The following is an 18,330-nucleotide window of genomic DNA, read 5'->3' as shown; positions in this document are numbered from 1 at the left end:
TCTTGTGGTTAGCCTCAAATGCTACATGGGCCTTTTATTAAACCGTCTCACTAACACTAATACTGAGAGACAGTCGTGCATGTTATCATGCCATTTCTTACCAAAACACAGGGCTTCCCTCTGTGTCCACATAGACATGCATTAAACCAGCCTCTCAGTACTACAGTCATAGAACTAGAATTCTATGGCTAGAGTAGTGTCACTCACCACCACTATGGAAACCTGCTCTGTCACCAGTGGTGAGAAAGTGATAGTGGGGGAGACAGTCCTCATGGTTAGGAGGCTGTGGGAGGAAACCCATCTGTGATGCTCTGAGTGTAGGAAAAGTATTTGCATACGGGTATGTTGTGTCTCTGCGTATGAGGTTGGTGGGCTTAAAAAGAGCCACAGTTCAGGTGAACGTGACACATCTGACTGCAGACTCCGAGTGAGTGATACAGGCAGAATGAAGGCCCTCCTCTCTCTCCTGCTTCTCTTCGCCGCCGCTCTATTGATGTCCACTATTTCTGCTCAAGGTGTGTGTGTATTCTATGATCATGCATTTGATTAGATAGTATTAGATTCCACTTAAGATGTTTGTTCTTAGCATAGGAAGCAAATTGATGATGATGGAAATTCATAGTGAAGAAAGTCATGTCATGCTTTATAAGTATAGTGGAAATGGATGATGGTGATGATGATACAACTTCTCTCTCTTGTAGCCGGTGGATCAGTAATCTCCTGCTGTTTGGAGATTAAAGGCACTGCAGTGCGCCGCAAACTGATCGTTTCCTACTACCTACAAGACACAGCCATGTGTAACATAAAGGCAGTGACGTAAGTGCTCTCAACATCATTGGCATTGTTGAATTCGATTTTAAGAATAGCAAGCTAAGACTGATGGATTGGTTGGCTAAACTAGCAAGTCTGTTTGTTTGGTTACCAAGGCAACTACAGTAGCTATCTGAGTACACTTGCTAGCTACTTCAGTGGATGTTGAACCCATTTTTACCTGCAAATGAACACATCTCTAGTGGCAAATGTGTTAAATTATAGCCATGGTATAAAAGGCATAATCAACTCTGGGAATCTATGCGTTCTCTGGAAAATAATGCAACTGTGGAAGGTTAGTTTCACTCTGCTAGCGGGTCGTGGAACACACTTTTCACGTTGTTCATTTTCCATTGATTATCCCTTACTTATTTCAGCTGTTGTGAATGCAGTCTATGAATGCATTTATAATGCATTATAACCAGATGGACAGTCGGTTCATAGAAAGCAAGACGGTTTTGAGCGTGTATCTGTTGTGACTTGTCTAATAGTTTTTTAAACCTGTTCTTTCCTCAGGTTTGTCACAGCGAAAGGCAAACGAATCTGCTCTGACACTTCCAACCCCTGGGTACAGACAACCATGCAGTACCTGAACGAGAAGAACAAGTCTCACACACTGCAAAAACATCACATCGCCTCAACTACTACTTCTACTACAACCACCACTATCGCACAACCAGCCAACAACAACCCTCACAAAACAACATTTTCAGCTCACAACCCCAAAATTGCTTCTCAATGGTCAACAACTCACCACAAGACGTAGAAGAACATAGAATTTTCCAGTTCCTAGTACATCAGACTATTGACTTTGAATGTTTGAATATTTTCAATATGCAGCTATTATAACATTTATGTCACTTTAATGAATATTTTTATATATTTATGAATGATTAAATCGAATTTACTTCCACAGTGAATTTGATGATTGTGATTGTGTGTTAACTTGCTGGCTATTTGCCAGAATGCCTAAACAATGTATAATGTTTCTTAATAAAATAATAGTTTTAAATGGGCGATTTGTTGTCCTCTGTCATCCAATGTGATAGCCAACATGTGGTGAGGGTTCTGGTGCAAAATGGCTGCCATGCATCTCCCAGGTGTGTGCTAGACATTAGTAATGGATGAGCAGCACTTTACAATACTACAAGTGAAGAAAGTTATATAAAAGCAACCCATTCCAATGATTAAGAGGAGTAAGTTAAGAAAAGTTGTTGACGTTTTTTGCTGACCTCTAGATGTGGATATTGTTTCGCAACTGATGACCTATATGACCCATAAGTTCCATGATCGTCAAATCTGGCCATGCTAGAAAGGACAGATGGATAGACACAAATGCTATTAACCCCAAACCTGAACTACAACCTTACCCTGAATTTGACCTCTTACCCTAAATGATAAAGCTCTACCTAGTACCTACTCATCAAATCTGACCATATTGGCACTCTTATCCAGTCTAGCATGGCCATCTAGTGACCTCTGTGCTTCAACCATAGAGTCAGAACCAGACTGCTTTCTAGAATTAGACTCATTCTAGAATTAGCCATTTCAATGGCTCCAAGAGAGAGTGAAAGCTGTGGAGGGGGTCTTAAAGATGGGGGCCATCTTGTTTCAACTGTATCAGTGTACACAGTAAAACATGGCTGGAGCTCCGGTGGAACAACTGGTTAGCGCGTGGTGTACACTAACAGTGGGGGTTGGATGTTAAATAGGTTAGTACATGTGGGAAGAGAGAAAGTTAATGCTGTATCTCTGTTAACCGAAGGGGTTTTGGGGGCTGCTGTGGACTAGGTATGAGTGTTTGAGGTGTAGCGAATGCTCTAGTGTGCCACAGCGGATTTTCCCCTTCTGTCTGTACAGCCACTTACTACACCGCCATTTCTGTTTCCACCTCTGTAAAGTCACATCGTTCTGTGCACTATGAACACTATTACGTGTATGGTTGTGTGTAAGTCACACAATGTACAGTATGTTGCTAACTATGAGCTTCTTTGGATAAAAGCATCTGTTAATATTACCATGTTATTGTATTGTATAATTCCTCGTGTGTGTACAGTACCCTCCTTGGGTGTCTTGAAAGGCAGTTAAAACAAACTACCTTCATTTTGACTCTGATTATTAATGAAAAACATTTACATAAAAGCACTCACTTCTGGAAGGAGATTAGAAAACAATCACTTGTTGCTACTACATTGCTGGTAGCGATGATTAGGACTGCCTTTAATGCATTTCTTAAGTGATGTCTTTATTTTACAATTAGCCCATAAGAGTTTGTTTGAGACTGGGAATGTCTTGTTCTCCAAAGGAATGAGAGGCAGTCTGATTCGGAGTCTGAGTCATTGGTTTCTACTGTACCTGTATCTGTAGTTTTGCTTTGTTGTCATCATCAGTGACATCGTTATCCTGTCTCGTTACCAGTGCAATGAAAAGGTTCCAGTATTCTGTGTTTGTGTGTGTGTAGTGTCTCTCTCTGTATGTATGTATGTATGTATGTATGTATGTATGTATGTATGTATGTATGTGCGTGCGTGCGTGCGTGCGTGCGTGCGTGCGTGCGTGCGTGCGTGCGTGCGTGCGTGTGTGTGTGTGTAGTGTCTCTCTCTGTATGTATGTGTGTGTGTGTAGTCTCTGTGGTTCAGTAAGAAGTGATGGAGAGGTTCTCTGTGGTGTCAGTCAGAAGGGGAAAGGTTAGGACTCCTACTGTTGTTCCTTTCTTCGCCAGTGTCAGAAGTAGAGGGTCCCACTAGCTGTGGTCAACACATGTTATCCACCATTAGGTAGGCTACATGTGTTAACCAAAACCCACAGTGGTGGAAACACTTCTGCATTAAAACTATGTTCCTATCTTTTCTATAGAGACCAAAGAAAGGTTATAACGGAGAGATCATCAGCAGAGACGGTGGCAGCAATAATAAAAAGCAACTCAGTGGTTAAGGAAGAAGACAGTGTTCGACACAGGAGCAAACATTTTCTGTGTGACACTTTATTATCAGCTAGGCTGTATCTCTGTCTAATGTAGAGCTCTGTGGCTGAAACAACAGCTATACACATTTTCTCGTGGGCCCTGTCATCGATTACTGGATTTGCTTTGACCAGTTAGGCCTAGGTAATCTTTCATGAAAAATGCTTCTGAAAGAAAAGGTTTTAATCTGTCAGTCTGTCTTCATCATGCATATCCTGTTTGTCACGATTCTTTTTTTATTTATTTGTATTTGTTTTGTTTTTCTGAGAACAAACTATCAGATATGTAACCTGTGGTTGAAACCGGGCCTGTATAAAGACACGCACTATACACACACTATTCTACACACTCGGTTCTAGAGTACAGGAAGTGGTGTTTTTGGTTATACGATGCTCCAATTCAGTTCCAGTGAAAAGGTAGACACACCACAATTATTTAGAAGATCATGGCCTCAGACTCCGATTAACACAATATTCCTTTATTAATTTACCTTTAGCTACCCAGTGGTGTAAAGTACTTAAGTAAAAATACTTTAAAGTACTGATTAAGTAGTTTTGGGGGGTATCTGTACATTACTTTACTATTTATATGTTTCACATCTTTTACTTTTACTGCACTAAATTCATAAAGATTTTTTTTTACTTTTCACTCCATAGATTTTCCCTGACAACCAAAAGTACTTGTTACATTTTGAATGCTTAGCAGGACAGGACAATTGTCAAATTACCGCACTTATCAAGAGAACACGTGGTCATCGCTACTGCCTCTGGCCTGGCGGATTCACTAAATACAAATGCATATAATAATAATAATTTCTGAGTGTTGGTGTGACCCTGACTAACCATCCATTTTTAAAGCAAGAACATTTTAATTGACTTTTACTCAAGTCGTTTTTTACTGGCTGACTCACTTTTACTTGAGTAACTTTCTATTAAGGTATAAAATCAAATGTTATTGGTCACATACAATTTTTGGGGGGCAGATGTTATTGCTGGTGTAGCGAAATGCTTGTGTTTCTAGCTTCAACAGTGCAGTAGTATCTAACAATTCACAACAATACACACACATCTAAAAGTAATAATGTAATTAAGAAATATATAAATATTGATTGATCTTCAAGATGTTCAAACGTTCAAATAGCGTCAAATAATAATCACAGTGGTTTTAGAGGGTGCAACAAGTCAGTACCTCAGGAGTAAATGTCAGTTGGCTTTTCATAGCCGAGCATTCAGAGGTCAAGACAGCAGGTGCGGTAGAGAGAGAAAGAGAGAGTCGAAAACAGCAGGTCCTGGACAAGGTAGCACATCTGGTGAACAGGTCAGGGTTCCCTAGCCGCAGGCAGAACAGTTGAAACTGGATCAGCAGCACAACCAGGTGGACTGGGGACAGCCAGGAGTCATCGGGCCAGGTAGTCCTGAGGCATGATCCTAGGGCTCAGGTAGCCCACTAAGATCTCCTCCACCACACGAACAAGAGGGGGCGCAAAACCAGACAGAAAGATCACGTCTATGACTCAAACCACGCACACCTCCTAGGGACGGCATGGAAGAGCACTAGTAAGCCAGTGACTCAGCCCCCGTAATAGGGTCAGAGGCAGAGAATCCCAGTGTAGAGACGGGAGCCGGCCAGGCAGAGACAGCAAGGGCAGTTCATCGCTCCAGTGCCTTGCTGTTCACCTTCGCACCCCTGGGCACCTGTACTGACTTCACCTTCTGGATGATAGCGGGGTGAACCTAGCTGTGGCTCGGGTGGTTGATGTCTTTGAGGATCTTTTTGGGCTTCCTGTGACATTTGGTGCTGTAGGTGTCCTGGAGGGCAGGCAGTGTGCCCCCAGTGATGCATTGGGCAGACCGCACCACCCTTGGTTGTGGGCGGTGCAGTTGCCGTACCAGGTGGTGATACAGCCCGAAAGGATACTCTCAATTGTGCATCTGTAAAAGTTTATGAGGGTCTTAGGGACCAAACCAAATTTCTTCAGCCTCCTGAGGTTGAAGAGACACTGTTGCGCCTTCTTCACCATACTGTCTGTGTGGGTGGACTGTTTCAGATTGTCAGTGATGTGTACGCCAAGGAACTTGAAGCTTTCCACCTTCTCTGCTGCGGGTCCTGTCGATGTGGATAGGGGCATGCTCCCTCTGCTGTTTCCTGAAATCCACGATCAGCTCCTTCATTTTGTCGACATTGAGGGAGAGGTTATTTTCCTGGCACCACTCCGCCGGGGCCCTCACCTCCTCCCTATAGGCTGTCTCATCATTGTTGGTAATCAGGCCTACTACTGTTGTGTCGTCTGCAAACTTGATGATTGAGTTGGAGGCGAGTGTGGCCACGCAGTCATGGTTGTACAGGGAGCACAGGAGGGGGCTGAGCACGCACCCTTGTGGGGACCGTGTTGAGGATCAGCGAAGTGGAGGTGTTGTTTCCTACCTTCACCACCTGGGGGTGGCCCGCCAGGAAATCCAGGACCAGGTTGCACAGGGCGTGGTTCAGACCCAGGGCCCTGAGCTTAATGATGAGCTTGGAGGGGTATTGTGGTGTTTTTAGGCTGATCTATAGTCAATGAACATCATTCTTAGGTATTCCTCTTGTCCAGATGGGATAGGGCAGTATGCAGTGCAATAGCGATTTCATCGTCTGTGGATCTATTAGGGCAGTAAGAAAATTGAAGTGGGTCTAGGGTTTTCAGGTAAGGTAGAGGTGATCTGATACTTAACTAGCCTCTCAAAGCACTTTATGATGACAGAAGTGAATGCTACGGGGCGATAGTCATTTAGTTCAGTTACCTTTGCTTTCTTGATTACAGGAACAATGGTGGACAAGTGGGGCAAGTAGGGACATCAGACTGGGAAAGGGAGAGATTGAATATGTGTGTTAACACTCCAGGCAGCTGGTCTGCGCATGCTCTGAGGACGCGGCTAGGGATCCCGTCTGGGCCGGCAGCCTTGCGAGGGTTAACGCGCTTAAATGTCTTACTCACGTCGGCCACAGTCCTTGGGAGCAGCCCGCGTCGGTGTCACTGCGTTATCCTCAAAGCAGGCGAATAAGGTGTCTAGCTTGTCCGGGAGCAAGACGTCAGTGTCCGCGACGTGGCTGGTTTTCCCTTTGTAATCCGTGATTGTCTGTAGACCCTGCCACATAGTCTCGTGTCTAAGCTGTTAAATTACAACTCCACTTTGTCTCTGTAGTGACATTTTGCCTGTTTGATTGCCTTATGGAGGGCATAACTACATTGTTTGTATTCAACCATATTCCCAGTCACCTTGCCATGGTTAAATGCGGTGGTTCGGCGCTTTCAGTTTTCCGCGAATTCTGCCATCTATCCACGGTTTCTGGTTTGGGTAGGTTTTAATAGTCACAGTGGAAACAACATCTCCTATACACTTCCTGATGAACTCAGTCACAGTGTCCGTGTATACGTCAATGTTATTCTCAGAGGCTACCCACAACATATCTCAGTCTGCATGGATTCCGATTGGTCAGCATTGAAAAGACCTTAGCACGGGTACTTCCTGTTCGAGTTTATGACTATAGGAAAGGAGGAGCAAAATGGAATCGTGATCTGATTTGCCGAAGGATGGGCGGTGTCCTATACTTTTACTCAAGTATGACAATTGGGTAGTTTTTCCACCACTGTAGCTATCTTACCTGGTATGAGGTTTGAGAACACGGTATTTTACTAAAACAATTGAAGTCCACTCCAAACCTCAAGAGAATGCTTGCTAAAATATGGGCCAGGTTCTATAGAAGCTCTTAACAACCCACTGCACAGTACAGAAATGCACATATCAACATCAGAAAAAAACATTTTTTCAAGAACACATATAGCAATTAAAGGGCTGTAATCAGTCACCTTTCGGCAAAAATTCACCATTTTGAATCCAAATAGGTGACCTACGTGATTCGTGTAGATCTGATGAGAATCGTTCACATAACAACAGAATGCAGCATGCGACTGAAGAGAGAAAAGACAACCAATTTGCTAGTTACAGCATCAGTGCGCACTCTGGAAAGAGAGTGGAAAGGCAGTTTGCCAGTTAACTTCAAGCAATGCGTCCCCTGAACGATATCGAAGAGGTAAGTGAGAAGCCTGACCACGAAGATGGGGGTGAGAAGGTGATGAAGCGTACTTCATGAGCTCTAACCGAAAAACAACTGGCATTTGGAAAGTTTGAGGTGAGGGAGAAAGTGTGTTGGAACAAGTATTGTTAGCATTGTTAAGTACCTTGCTAGTCGGATCGAATTATCCGTTAGCTAGCCAGAGAAATGTTGAGCAACATTAGCCAACTTAACTGATCAAATAATTGAGTTTATGATGTGAAAATTAGCTAGCGAATAAAGTCAGACAATTTTACAACATCAGATGAGCTAACGTTAGTAACCTAACCAATTCGCTATAGTATTAACTGGTAACGTTATACGACTCCTTGTCATTCCTCAAGTTATAATGCGTTAGTTGCTTACTGGACCCTGGAAATCTGTGTGAAATGTTAACTAGTTAACTAGCCAACGAACTAACTACTATATGTGAACTAATGTTTTCCCTCTACAGTATATGGTTAATTTTCAGAATGAGAGAATTAGGTGAAAATGAGGCGTCGCTTGTTAAACAGTTAAGTGTAGCTGGAGCTGGGCCTGGCTTAAGCTGGATGCTACTATAGAGGTGCAAGGAACACCACACACACTTCTTCTTTCTCACTTTTTCAATACAGTGGATTAAAAGGGGTATGCCAGGTGTACTCTCTGTCTGAAAGAGATCAATTATGCCAACAAAGGGTATCATGCTCTGCTGGCACATTGTAGAACAGATGTCCCCATGCAGAAAGTGTACAATGTAATAATGTGCAGTGTAGCCCAAATATATTGCTTTTGTGGTGTTAAACTTGACAGTAACACTTTGTGTGAGTGAGGGGGGATTATGAAATGTTTTACTCAGTGAATGTTATTTTTGCATACATGTAGCCTTCTGCCCTTGATCTATGTCTACTCTGATTCAGAGGGGTTGGGTTAAATGCGGAAGACACATTTCAGTTGAATGCATTCAACTGACTAGGTATCTCCCTTTCCCTACTATAGTGGCCACTATAATAGAGAAAAAATTGAATGCCTGTTTGTTTCATTCTATTTCTACTTAAGATAGCTCCCGAGTGGCGCAGTGGTCTGGGGCACTGCATCTCAGTGCAAGAGGCATCACTACAGACACCCTGGTTAAAATCCAGGCTGTATCACAACCGGCTGTGACTGGGAGTCCCATAGGGTGGCGCACAATTGACCCAGCATCATCCGGCGTAGGCCGTCATTGTAAATAAGAATTTGTTCATACAGACTTGCCTAGTTAAAAAAAAAAATCCCAAGTGCGATATTTAGATGTGTGTGGTCACAAGCGTTCTATTATAAAGGCTGTCATGGCTAACTGTAATGTTAGTGTATTGTTTTTTCCCCCAAGACTTGGGTGTCATTTGCAGTAAAGTCTAGGCAACAAATACCATTGGATTGCTTTCTTTACATTTTGCTGTGAGTTAGGTTCACATTAACCACTTTTTATGTTACACAAAGAGACTGATCATGTACAGTAGATCATATTATTTGTTGTTTAATTAGTTTAAACCTGCATTTCCCCTACAACGATTTTCTGCATGTTTCAGTGCGAAACAAAAGTGTCACCTTTTTGGGCCCTCACCAGTTTACATCCCTGTGTAATGAATGAGATTAAGTCATTATTTGGATTCATATTTAATGTTTTTGAGAAGTTATTCATATGGGACAACTGTCATGTGGTAGTGGCTTATTGTGTTGTTAAGACTTAAAATACATCATGACCATCAGGTGACACAAGTTATCATGATTATATCGTTTTATTGACTTAACATAAACACGCAATATTGAGAAAAAAATGACAAACATAAAGAACATCTAAGAGGTAGCAGGGTAGGTAATAGATACAAATCTAACTTTAACACAGACAAGCATGTTATTTACATGTTCATTCTACTCATTTATCATGGCGCTGTCGAAGTGAGCAGGGATTTGGGTTATATGGTATTCAGATCAACCATTTGACTTACATGAACTTTCAGTCTATTCCTTCAGAGCCAGCTTAAATACACTTCTACCCATATTTCTACTCCCGGCACGTGTTTCCAGGGCCGTAACCAGGGTTAGATTTTTAGTGAGGTGCGGATGCAGTAAATGAGCTTCAACTTTCAAAACATTTCTATACAACAAAAAAACGTTAAAATGGTATTTGGAGAACAGCAAAAACAAGCAAAATTGACCCCAGCCATGATCACCTTGGCTGCAGTAGGTTCATTCACCTCAGTCGATCTACAAACACAAAGCCTATTAGCTACACAATTGTAATGTTACATCCCTGAAAGGGGGGAAATATGAGAAAGGATTCACACTGACACATAACATCAGCCATGAAAGGAAAACATATGACATGATTTGAACTGTGTTGTTTGCATTTTGATTGCATGTTAATGTAAGTCTAGGCCTGTATGAAAGATAGGCCATGTGGAGATGTACATTCTAGTCATTTATCTGAAGGTCTGAGAAATGGATATAAAAACTAGGCTACATTCCACAAAGGTAGGTGAGGCAACGTGCTGTACCACCATCATCCCAAGAGGCCTGAACCTTGCTCAAACATGCGCTAGTGGCAGCCAGTGCAAGAATAAAAATTTGATTTAAAAGTTCTGTGCTATGATTTTTTATTCAATATTTTACTAAAACAGCATTGGTCCCATATATCAGTGACACAGAGAGTAGAAAAACAACTTTATGTCCAGTCCTGATTGAAATGTTTATTTATTTACAACATGCCAACATAGGCAGATGTCCGTGCCATTGTACTGCTTTTACATATGTTTATTTTCTTGCTCTCCTAGAGGCAGAAGTCCACGATTTAGACTTAACATCAATTGTGCTCAGTTACTGAATTGGTTTGTTACACCAGTTCTCTTGCGCCCTCTTCTCTCTCTCTTTCCTCCCCTCTTCCCTCCTTTCCCCTTTCCCTTTTTGGCTCCCTTCTTTTGTCCCTTTCCCTGCTTACGTGGCACTGCCGGTGCCACGGTCACTGTCTTGCCCTCCTTTCCCTCCTCCTCCTCTCTCTTGATTGCCTTGGTTTCGTCCACCTTTCCCATGGCCTTCCTGACCCAATCACTTCCTGGGTCACCACAGATCGTCTTCTTTTCTATGGTGTGTAACCTGGAAGTAGATAAATCAAGAGGTCAATTGTCTCTTCTGGTGAGGTAATTTTTTATTCACTTTGTCCTTTTTGGATCACGACATTGGTAGTGAAGTAAAACCAGGGGTTATGTATGACATTGTAGGATACTCTCAATAGGACGAATTCTTATCTTTACGGTGTAGTGTGACTGTGTAGGAAATATGAATATAGGGTACTCACACTATGACTTTGATGGGACACAGTGCTGTAGTCTGTACGGTGTAGTCCACTACTTTCTTAGGAGAGATTCTTTTCTGAGTCAGCTTAAGACAGCAAGTGTTGACTGGTCCAAAGCCTATACAGGGTTATACACGGCAATACATTACTGGTTTACACACAGCTACACGTTACATACGTACACCGTCGACACGCACACTTTCAGCCGTAAAATAAGAGGTAAGAACTCACTTGCATCGACCCCGGTCATCCATGTGGCTACACAGAGCAGAGAAGAGAACACCAGACTCAACCTCATTTTCAGGTGTTGAAGTTTTCAGATTTGAAAGTCTTTAGGTATAGAAGTTTTCATGTGCTGCCCAGCCGTTCTGACTGATCGGCTATCTCTTAGCCCTGGCCTTATAAGTAGAGAAAGTTCCACCCACACCATTAGGTCTGATAGCCCCCCCTCTTTCATCTTCCTCCGAAACCATTTCACCCCCCCGCCCTGTGGTCTATCACTAACAGAGTAACTCTGCTGTGGTGGTGGAGAGGAAAATATGAGAGCTCACTATGAACGGAAGATTGTGACTAAAAGACCCCTCACAACAAACACATTAACACACACACACACCTCTTATACTAGGCCACAGGTCTCTATTTAGAGAGATAGAAGACAGCGTGAGTTTGGTATTTAGTATTTTATTAGGATCCCCATTAGCTGTTGCAAAAGCAGCAGCTACTCTTCCTGGGGTCCACACAAAACATGAAACATAATACAGAATGACATAATACAGAACGTCATTAGACAAGAACAGCTCAAGGACAGAACTGCCATCAATGTGTAATATTAAATGCTGGACACTGGGAATGTATGATATGATAGTGTATGCTGTGCAGTAGTAATTTGTGAATTCTTTCCCCCCTGAAGTGGAGAAATGGAGTGAGGTTTTCAGTGGGTGTGGGTGGGTGACAGTAGCAGAGCTTTTTTACATTGTCTAAATGGGGTCTGTAGAGTTACAATAGCTGCACACTCTGTCTCTCCTTGTCCCATACAGTGAAGTCAATGTCATTATGTCCTTAGCTCAGGCCAGGTCTGAGTTAAACCTCACTGCTCCAATTCAATTTAGTGGCATCGGCTTCCTATGTGACAGACAGCGGATGTGTTTTACCGTGGGCAAGGGGGCATGACAGCTGTACTTGCTGAGGTTGGACTTTGAAACGGACGCCACATATCCACTTTAACACAGCACTCGATCGATAGGGCTAGGGAAGGAGGGAGAGAGAGAGAGAGGGCAGAGCCCCAAATATTCACACTTTTGCACAGCAGTATAGCCACTCCGGAGAGAAGTACTTAATGCCAGGCTGAGTGGCAGTATAATAGACCTGCTTTCCATCTTATTACCACGTCTAACTGAACAGAACAAGACAGTGCACACAGAGAGAGAGGAGGGTGAATGACAGGATAAAGAGGAGGGAGAAAGGAAGAGAAAGATAGATAGATAGGGACAGGACGGCAGGGAAAGGAGGAGATGTAGAGAGGTATATAATGAGAGGGGTAGAAGGAGAGAGATAAAGAAGGGTAGAGAGGGAGAGGGGCCGAAGGAGAGGTATAGTAAAAGGGAGGGAGAAAATAACTAGGCCCCAGTTGGAGAAAAGAGATGATCGTCACATTTGTATTCTCAACCATAACTCTTAACTCTAATGCTTGCTCTGATATGAGGAGTAAACACTTGAATCGTGTCCCACGTGGGATACAGCTGAACGCATCCTAACTATTAGTTTAGTTTCTCGTCCATCAGTAAACAACATCAAATCTCCAGCGACATAAAAGCCTGAATCACCAGCATCCAATCATTAGATTAGGACTTGGCACCTGCTTTTCCCTATACACTCATTCAATCTGTGTGGAGATATATATCCTTACACACACACACACTTTGAGAGTCATTGTCAACTCTCCATACAAGCACCCTGTTTATCTATGCAGGAGTGAGAATGCCTTGGTAGAATATTCATTTATTTGTTATTCATTTATTGGTTATTCCCTGGTTCTTTTGGATCACTGACTGCGCTGCAGATAGAAATTAGATTGGTGATAAGGCAGGCGATTGGAATGAGCGTTGCAGGAAATTACAATCAATACTGACTCTCATATCCTCACCCGACATCGATCTGGGAGCTGAGAGGAGAGACTCATCGTAAACAGCCAGGAAACAAACATGACGGAGATAGAACAATGCATAAACACACACACACATAAATGTATATACGCTAATACTGACACACATGCACACAAATGAAGGGCTGCCTTAAATGGGCTTATTGTTTTATAGAACCCTGAGGAGAGTCAGATAAGTGCATGAGAGCCAGACAAATCTCCACTGTACAACACACACACACACACACACAGACAGAAACACACACACAGATTTGTTTGTTGTTCTCTTAGTGAATTGATTATGGCTGATCAAAGTTTGGCCTGTCACACAGATGTAAACATAATATATAATACTAATATATGCCATGATTGTTTTGTCTATAAAAAAACATCAGCTCATGGCGCTGTTGAAGTGAGCAGGGACGTGTGGGATAAATGGTATTCAGATCAACCACATGACTGTTACATGAACTTTCAGTGTATTCCTTCAGAGCCAGCTTAAATACACTTCTACCTACACTTCTACTCCCGGCACGTGTTGCCAGGGCCGTAACCAGGGTTAGAGTTTTAGTGAGGTGCGGATGCAGTAAATGATCTTCGACTTTCAAAACATTTCTATACAACTAAAAAAAAATTAAAATGGTATTTGGAGAACAGCAAAAACAAGCAAAATTGACCCCAGCCATGATCACCTTGGCTGCAGTAGGTTCATTCACCTCAGTCGATCTACAAACACAAAGCCTATTAGCTACACAATTGTAATGTTACATCCCTGAAAGGGGGGAAATATGAGAAAGGATTCACACTGACACATAACATCAGCCATGAAAGGAAAACATATGACATGATTTGAACTGTGTTGTTTGCATTTTGATTGCATGTTAAAAGGATTCGCCTAAAATGATATACCCAAATCTAACTGCCTGTAGCTCAGGCCCTGAAGCAAGGATATGCATATTTCTTGGTAGCATTTGAAAGGAAACACTTTGAAGTTTGTGGAAATGGGAAAGGAATTTAGGAGAATATAACACATTCGATCTGGTAAAAGATAATACAATTTGTACCATCATCTTTGAAATGCAAGAGAAAAGCCATAATGTTTTATTCCAGCCCAGGTGCAATCTAGATTTTGGCCACTAGATGGCAGCAGTGTATGTGCAAAGTGTTAGACTGATCTAATGACCCATTGCATTTCTGTTCAAAATGTTGCATCATGACTGCCCAAATGTGCCTAATTTGTTTATTAATAACTTTTCATAAAAAAATGTATGCACTCTCCTCAAAGAATATAAAACTAGGCTACAATCCACAAAGGTAGGCGAGGCAACATACTGTACCACCATCATCCCAAGTGGCCCGAACCTTTCGAAAGGGAGGAAATATGAGAAGTGATTCACATTGACAAGTGTGCTGCTCTATCTGAGACACACTGAGCATTCATTGCATGTTTTCATTTGGCCTCTCTGTGAGAGAGGAAAACTTATGACTCCTGGTTGAGTGGACAGACAGAAAGACAGACAGGCAGGCAGGAAGGTGGGCAGTGTGAATGTGTGTAATAAAACAGCTTAATAACACTGCAGAGGTAATTACGCTTCTGTAGAGCAGCAGTGCGTGAACTATTATAACACAGTACCAAAGCACTGGCTGCCTCCTGCCCAATGACTATTCCACAGATAGAAAGTGGCTGTGGAGGTACAATGTGATGCTCCTACTTCACACTGTAGCTAGTGTGTGTGTGTGTGTGTGTCAGCTCCACCCCAAGGCAACCTTTTTCATGACTGAGAATACCCACAGGGGTGGCAGAACCTTTGATTCCTCTAGTCTTTTATCATTTGCATGTTTAGCATGGTGTGTGTGTGTGTGTACTTCTCTGTGGGTGGATGTAGTGGCTAGACTAGAGTGTGCATGGAAGTATATAGCCTCGTTATTGTTCTTTTATTGTTACTTTTAATTTAATTTTTTACTTTATTTAAAAATATTTTCTTAACTCTATTTCTTGAACTGCATTGTTGGTTAAGGGCTTGTACGTAAGCGTTTCACGGTAAGGTTGTATTCGGTACCTGTTGTTTTCGGCACATGTAACAAATACAATTTTATTTTATTTGATTAAATGGTATGTCATTATGTTTATGACCTTGCTCCTTCAGGGAAGCCAAGGAACAAATGCAGGACGCTACCCCCCACAGCATGGGCTTCGCTCCAGATCAAAACTCCAAACCTACAAACTCATTTTGGCCAAAATTACCCGGAGGGATTACTGCTACCAAGGTTTCCTTTTTCCAAGCTATATGGAGGGTGCTCTAGCAAACAAACAGCAGAGACCTGAGGACACCATCCAACCTGGAACTGAGTGAGTAGTGTTTGGTCTGATGCTATTTTGAAAGCCAAGAAGAAAAATAAAAACGTTTTTTTATTTTTATAAAGTACATTACAATGATATATTTACTTTATGGGGACTGAATGCTGAGTTAAGGCTCCCAGGTTTGCTAGGACAGACCAGATACAACTTCAATTAGCACTGATGTGTGAAGTGAGAGGTGTCGAGGCCTTTGGGCCCAAAAAGTGGCAGGAGTCTTTTGAAGTCCCATTTGAAGCCCCCTCCCGCTGTTCAAAGACCATCCACTGGAATTTTCTATAAGAAATCTGCCCCCAGAAATAAAAGTTTCTCCCAAGTGGGTGTGACACCTACTCCCGTTGCCTGCTGCACTGCTGCTTGGATTCCTCCTGGCGATCTGTTCACCGTCTGCCCTGGCCTGTCTCCCCCTGTCTGGTACAGGTACCTCCACCACACTCACCCCTCTCTCCCGAGATTTCGCTCGCCTCCAGCACACACGCACTGTTGGGGCGAGTGACTCGGGAACTTACAATGGCTAGCCCCAAGTCGTTATATATTTTAAAAAATATTGTGCATTTTGCTATTTTGCTAATTGTCTCATGACTCCTGCATGCTTTGTTGACTACGAACTTTCTTTACCCAACCGTGGGACAGACTATGTTTGTTCCCACACTCGGGACTCTGACTCTCTATTGGTTACACAGACTTTTGGCCTCCCATCCTAATCTAACCACCTCTTGCCGGCTTTGTATTCATGTTACCTGATGAAATTGCTGTACAATGTGATCTTGTTGCCATCTAATGCACATTCAGATGTCATAAATCAGCACTGCAGAGCTCTCCCTGTCCTATGCCATGCCTTGATTGTATTACTGTTCATGATATCTGGAAATGTGCACGTACACCCTGGCCCATCTACTGTTGCTAGTCCCAATTCTGACTTGTGTTCTGATATCTGCTTCACTGATTTCTGCTCTTGTAAAAGCCTGGGTTTTCTGCACGTTGACACTAGAAGCTTATTACCTAAAATGGATCAATTGAAAGTGTGGGTTCACAGCTCCAATCCAGATGTGTTGGTCATTACTGAGACGTGGCTAAGGAAGAGTGTTTTGAATACTAATGTTAACCATTCTGGTTATACGCTTTTTCGGCAAGACAGATCTTCCAAAGGTGGGGGAGTGGCAATCTTTACCAAGGATCACCTTCAGTGCTCGGTTGTCTCCACCAAGTCTGTCCCAAAACAATTTGATTTGCTGATTTGCTTTCAAATAGCTCTTTGTTGACTGTTGCTGTGTGCTATTGTCCTCCATCAGCACCGGCCTGTACCCTACCTGCCCTAAGCTCTCTCCTGGCCCCTTACACTAAGTCTGAATTTGTCCTGCTAGGTGACCTGAACTTGGACATGCTTAAACCACCTGACCAAGTCCTAAAGCAATGGGACTCCCTAAATCTTTCTCAGATTATTACCAACACCACAAGGTATGACTCTAAATACCCAGAAAAGGCTACTCTCCTCAATGTTATCCTCACAAATAATCCTGATAGGTATCAGTCTGGTGTTTTCTGTAATGACCTTAATGATCACTGTTTTACAGTCTGTGTTCGTAATGTAGCTGCTCAGTGAAACGACCTGTTCTGATTTGGCTCACTAAAAAACTCTAATGAGCATGAACTGACCTCTGTAAAATAGTATAGAATCAGCTTGATCCCCTCTGTCGAAGACGCTTGGACCTTCTTTTTTTGATATTTTCAGTGGTATTGTTAACCCACATAAAGAAAATGAGAATTAAAAACAGGTTCAGCCCTTGGTTCGACCGTGATCTTGCAGAGTTACTCCACCTCAAGAATTGCAGGCTGACTGGCTGTTGTTCAGGCAAATGAGAAATAAGTGCACTCAGGTTATCGGGAAGGCCAAAGTTAGTTACTTTAAGGAACAGTTCTCTCTCTGTGGGTCTAACCCCAAGAAGTTCTGAAAAAAGGTTAAAGACCTGGAGAATAAACCTTCCTCCTCACAGCTGCTCATGTCCCTTAATGTTGATGATGTGGTTGTTACTGACAAGTAGCACATGGCTGAGCTCTTTAATCACCACTTCATTAAGTCAGGATTCCTATTTGACTCAGCCATGCCTCATTTCCCGTCCAACATTCCCCCCCCCCCCCCCCCCCCCCCCCCCCCCCCCTTATAATGCGACTATCCCCCTGCCCCACTACAAAGTTTCTCCCTGCAGGCAGTCTGAGTCCGAGGTGTTAAAGGAGATCCTGAAACTTGACCCCCAAAAAACCATCTGGGTCAGATGGTTTAGACCCTTTCTTCTTTAAGGTTGCTGCACCTGTCATCGCCAAGCCTATCTCCGACCTTTTTAACCTGTCCATCCTTTCTGGGGAGGTTCCCATTGCTTGGAAGGCGTCCTTTACTTAAAGGGGGAGATCAAGCTGATCCTAACTGTTATAGGTATATTTCTATTTTGCCCTGTTTATCAAAAGTGTTGGAAAAACTTGTCAACAATCAACTGACTGACATAATTGATGTCTATAGTTTTCTCCCTGGTATGCAATCTGGTCTCCGCTCAGGTTATGGATGTGTCACTGCAACCTTAAAGGTCCTCAATGATGTCACCATTGCCCTTGATTCTAAGCAATGTTGTGCTGCTATTTTTATTGAGTTGTCCAAAGCTTTTGAT

At 42.7% G+C, this 18,330-nt stretch overlaps 2 protein-coding genes across 2 annotated transcripts; one reads left to right on the top strand and one right to left on the bottom strand.

Annotated features, from left to right (window-relative positions):
* The first annotated feature begins 427 nt into the window (after positions 1-427).
* Positions 428-1,775, top strand: LOC120019807 (C-C motif chemokine 4-like). The gene is made up of 3 exons (XM_038963218.1): positions 428-515; positions 702-816; positions 1,327-1,775. Exons 1-3 carry the CDS (start codon positions 446-448, stop codon positions 1,574-1,576), a joined length of 435 nt encoding a protein of 144 aa, XP_038819146.1. The 5' UTR covers positions 428-445; the 3' UTR covers positions 1,577-1,775.
* A 7,872-nt stretch (positions 1,776-9,647) lies between these two features.
* On the bottom strand, positions 9,648-11,532 carry LOC120020354 (C-C motif chemokine 2-like). The gene is made up of 3 exons (XM_038963949.1): positions 11,406-11,532; positions 11,178-11,292; positions 9,648-10,975 (listed from the first exon to the last, which is right to left on the bottom strand). Exons 1-3 carry the CDS (start codon positions 11,470-11,472, stop codon positions 10,696-10,698), a joined length of 462 nt encoding a protein of 153 aa, XP_038819877.1. The 5' UTR covers positions 11,473-11,532; the 3' UTR covers positions 9,648-10,695.
* Between the last annotated feature and the right edge of the window lie 6,798 nt (positions 11,533-18,330).

This window comes from Salvelinus namaycush, chromosome 25 (assembly GCF_016432855.1).
Source record: "Salvelinus namaycush isolate Seneca chromosome 25, SaNama_1.0, whole genome shotgun sequence".
NCBI lineage: Eukaryota > Metazoa > Chordata > Actinopteri > Salmoniformes > Salmonidae > Salvelinus > Salvelinus namaycush.
Note: the sequence above shows the minus strand (reverse complement) of the source record. Positions and strands in the feature narration are given on the sequence as shown.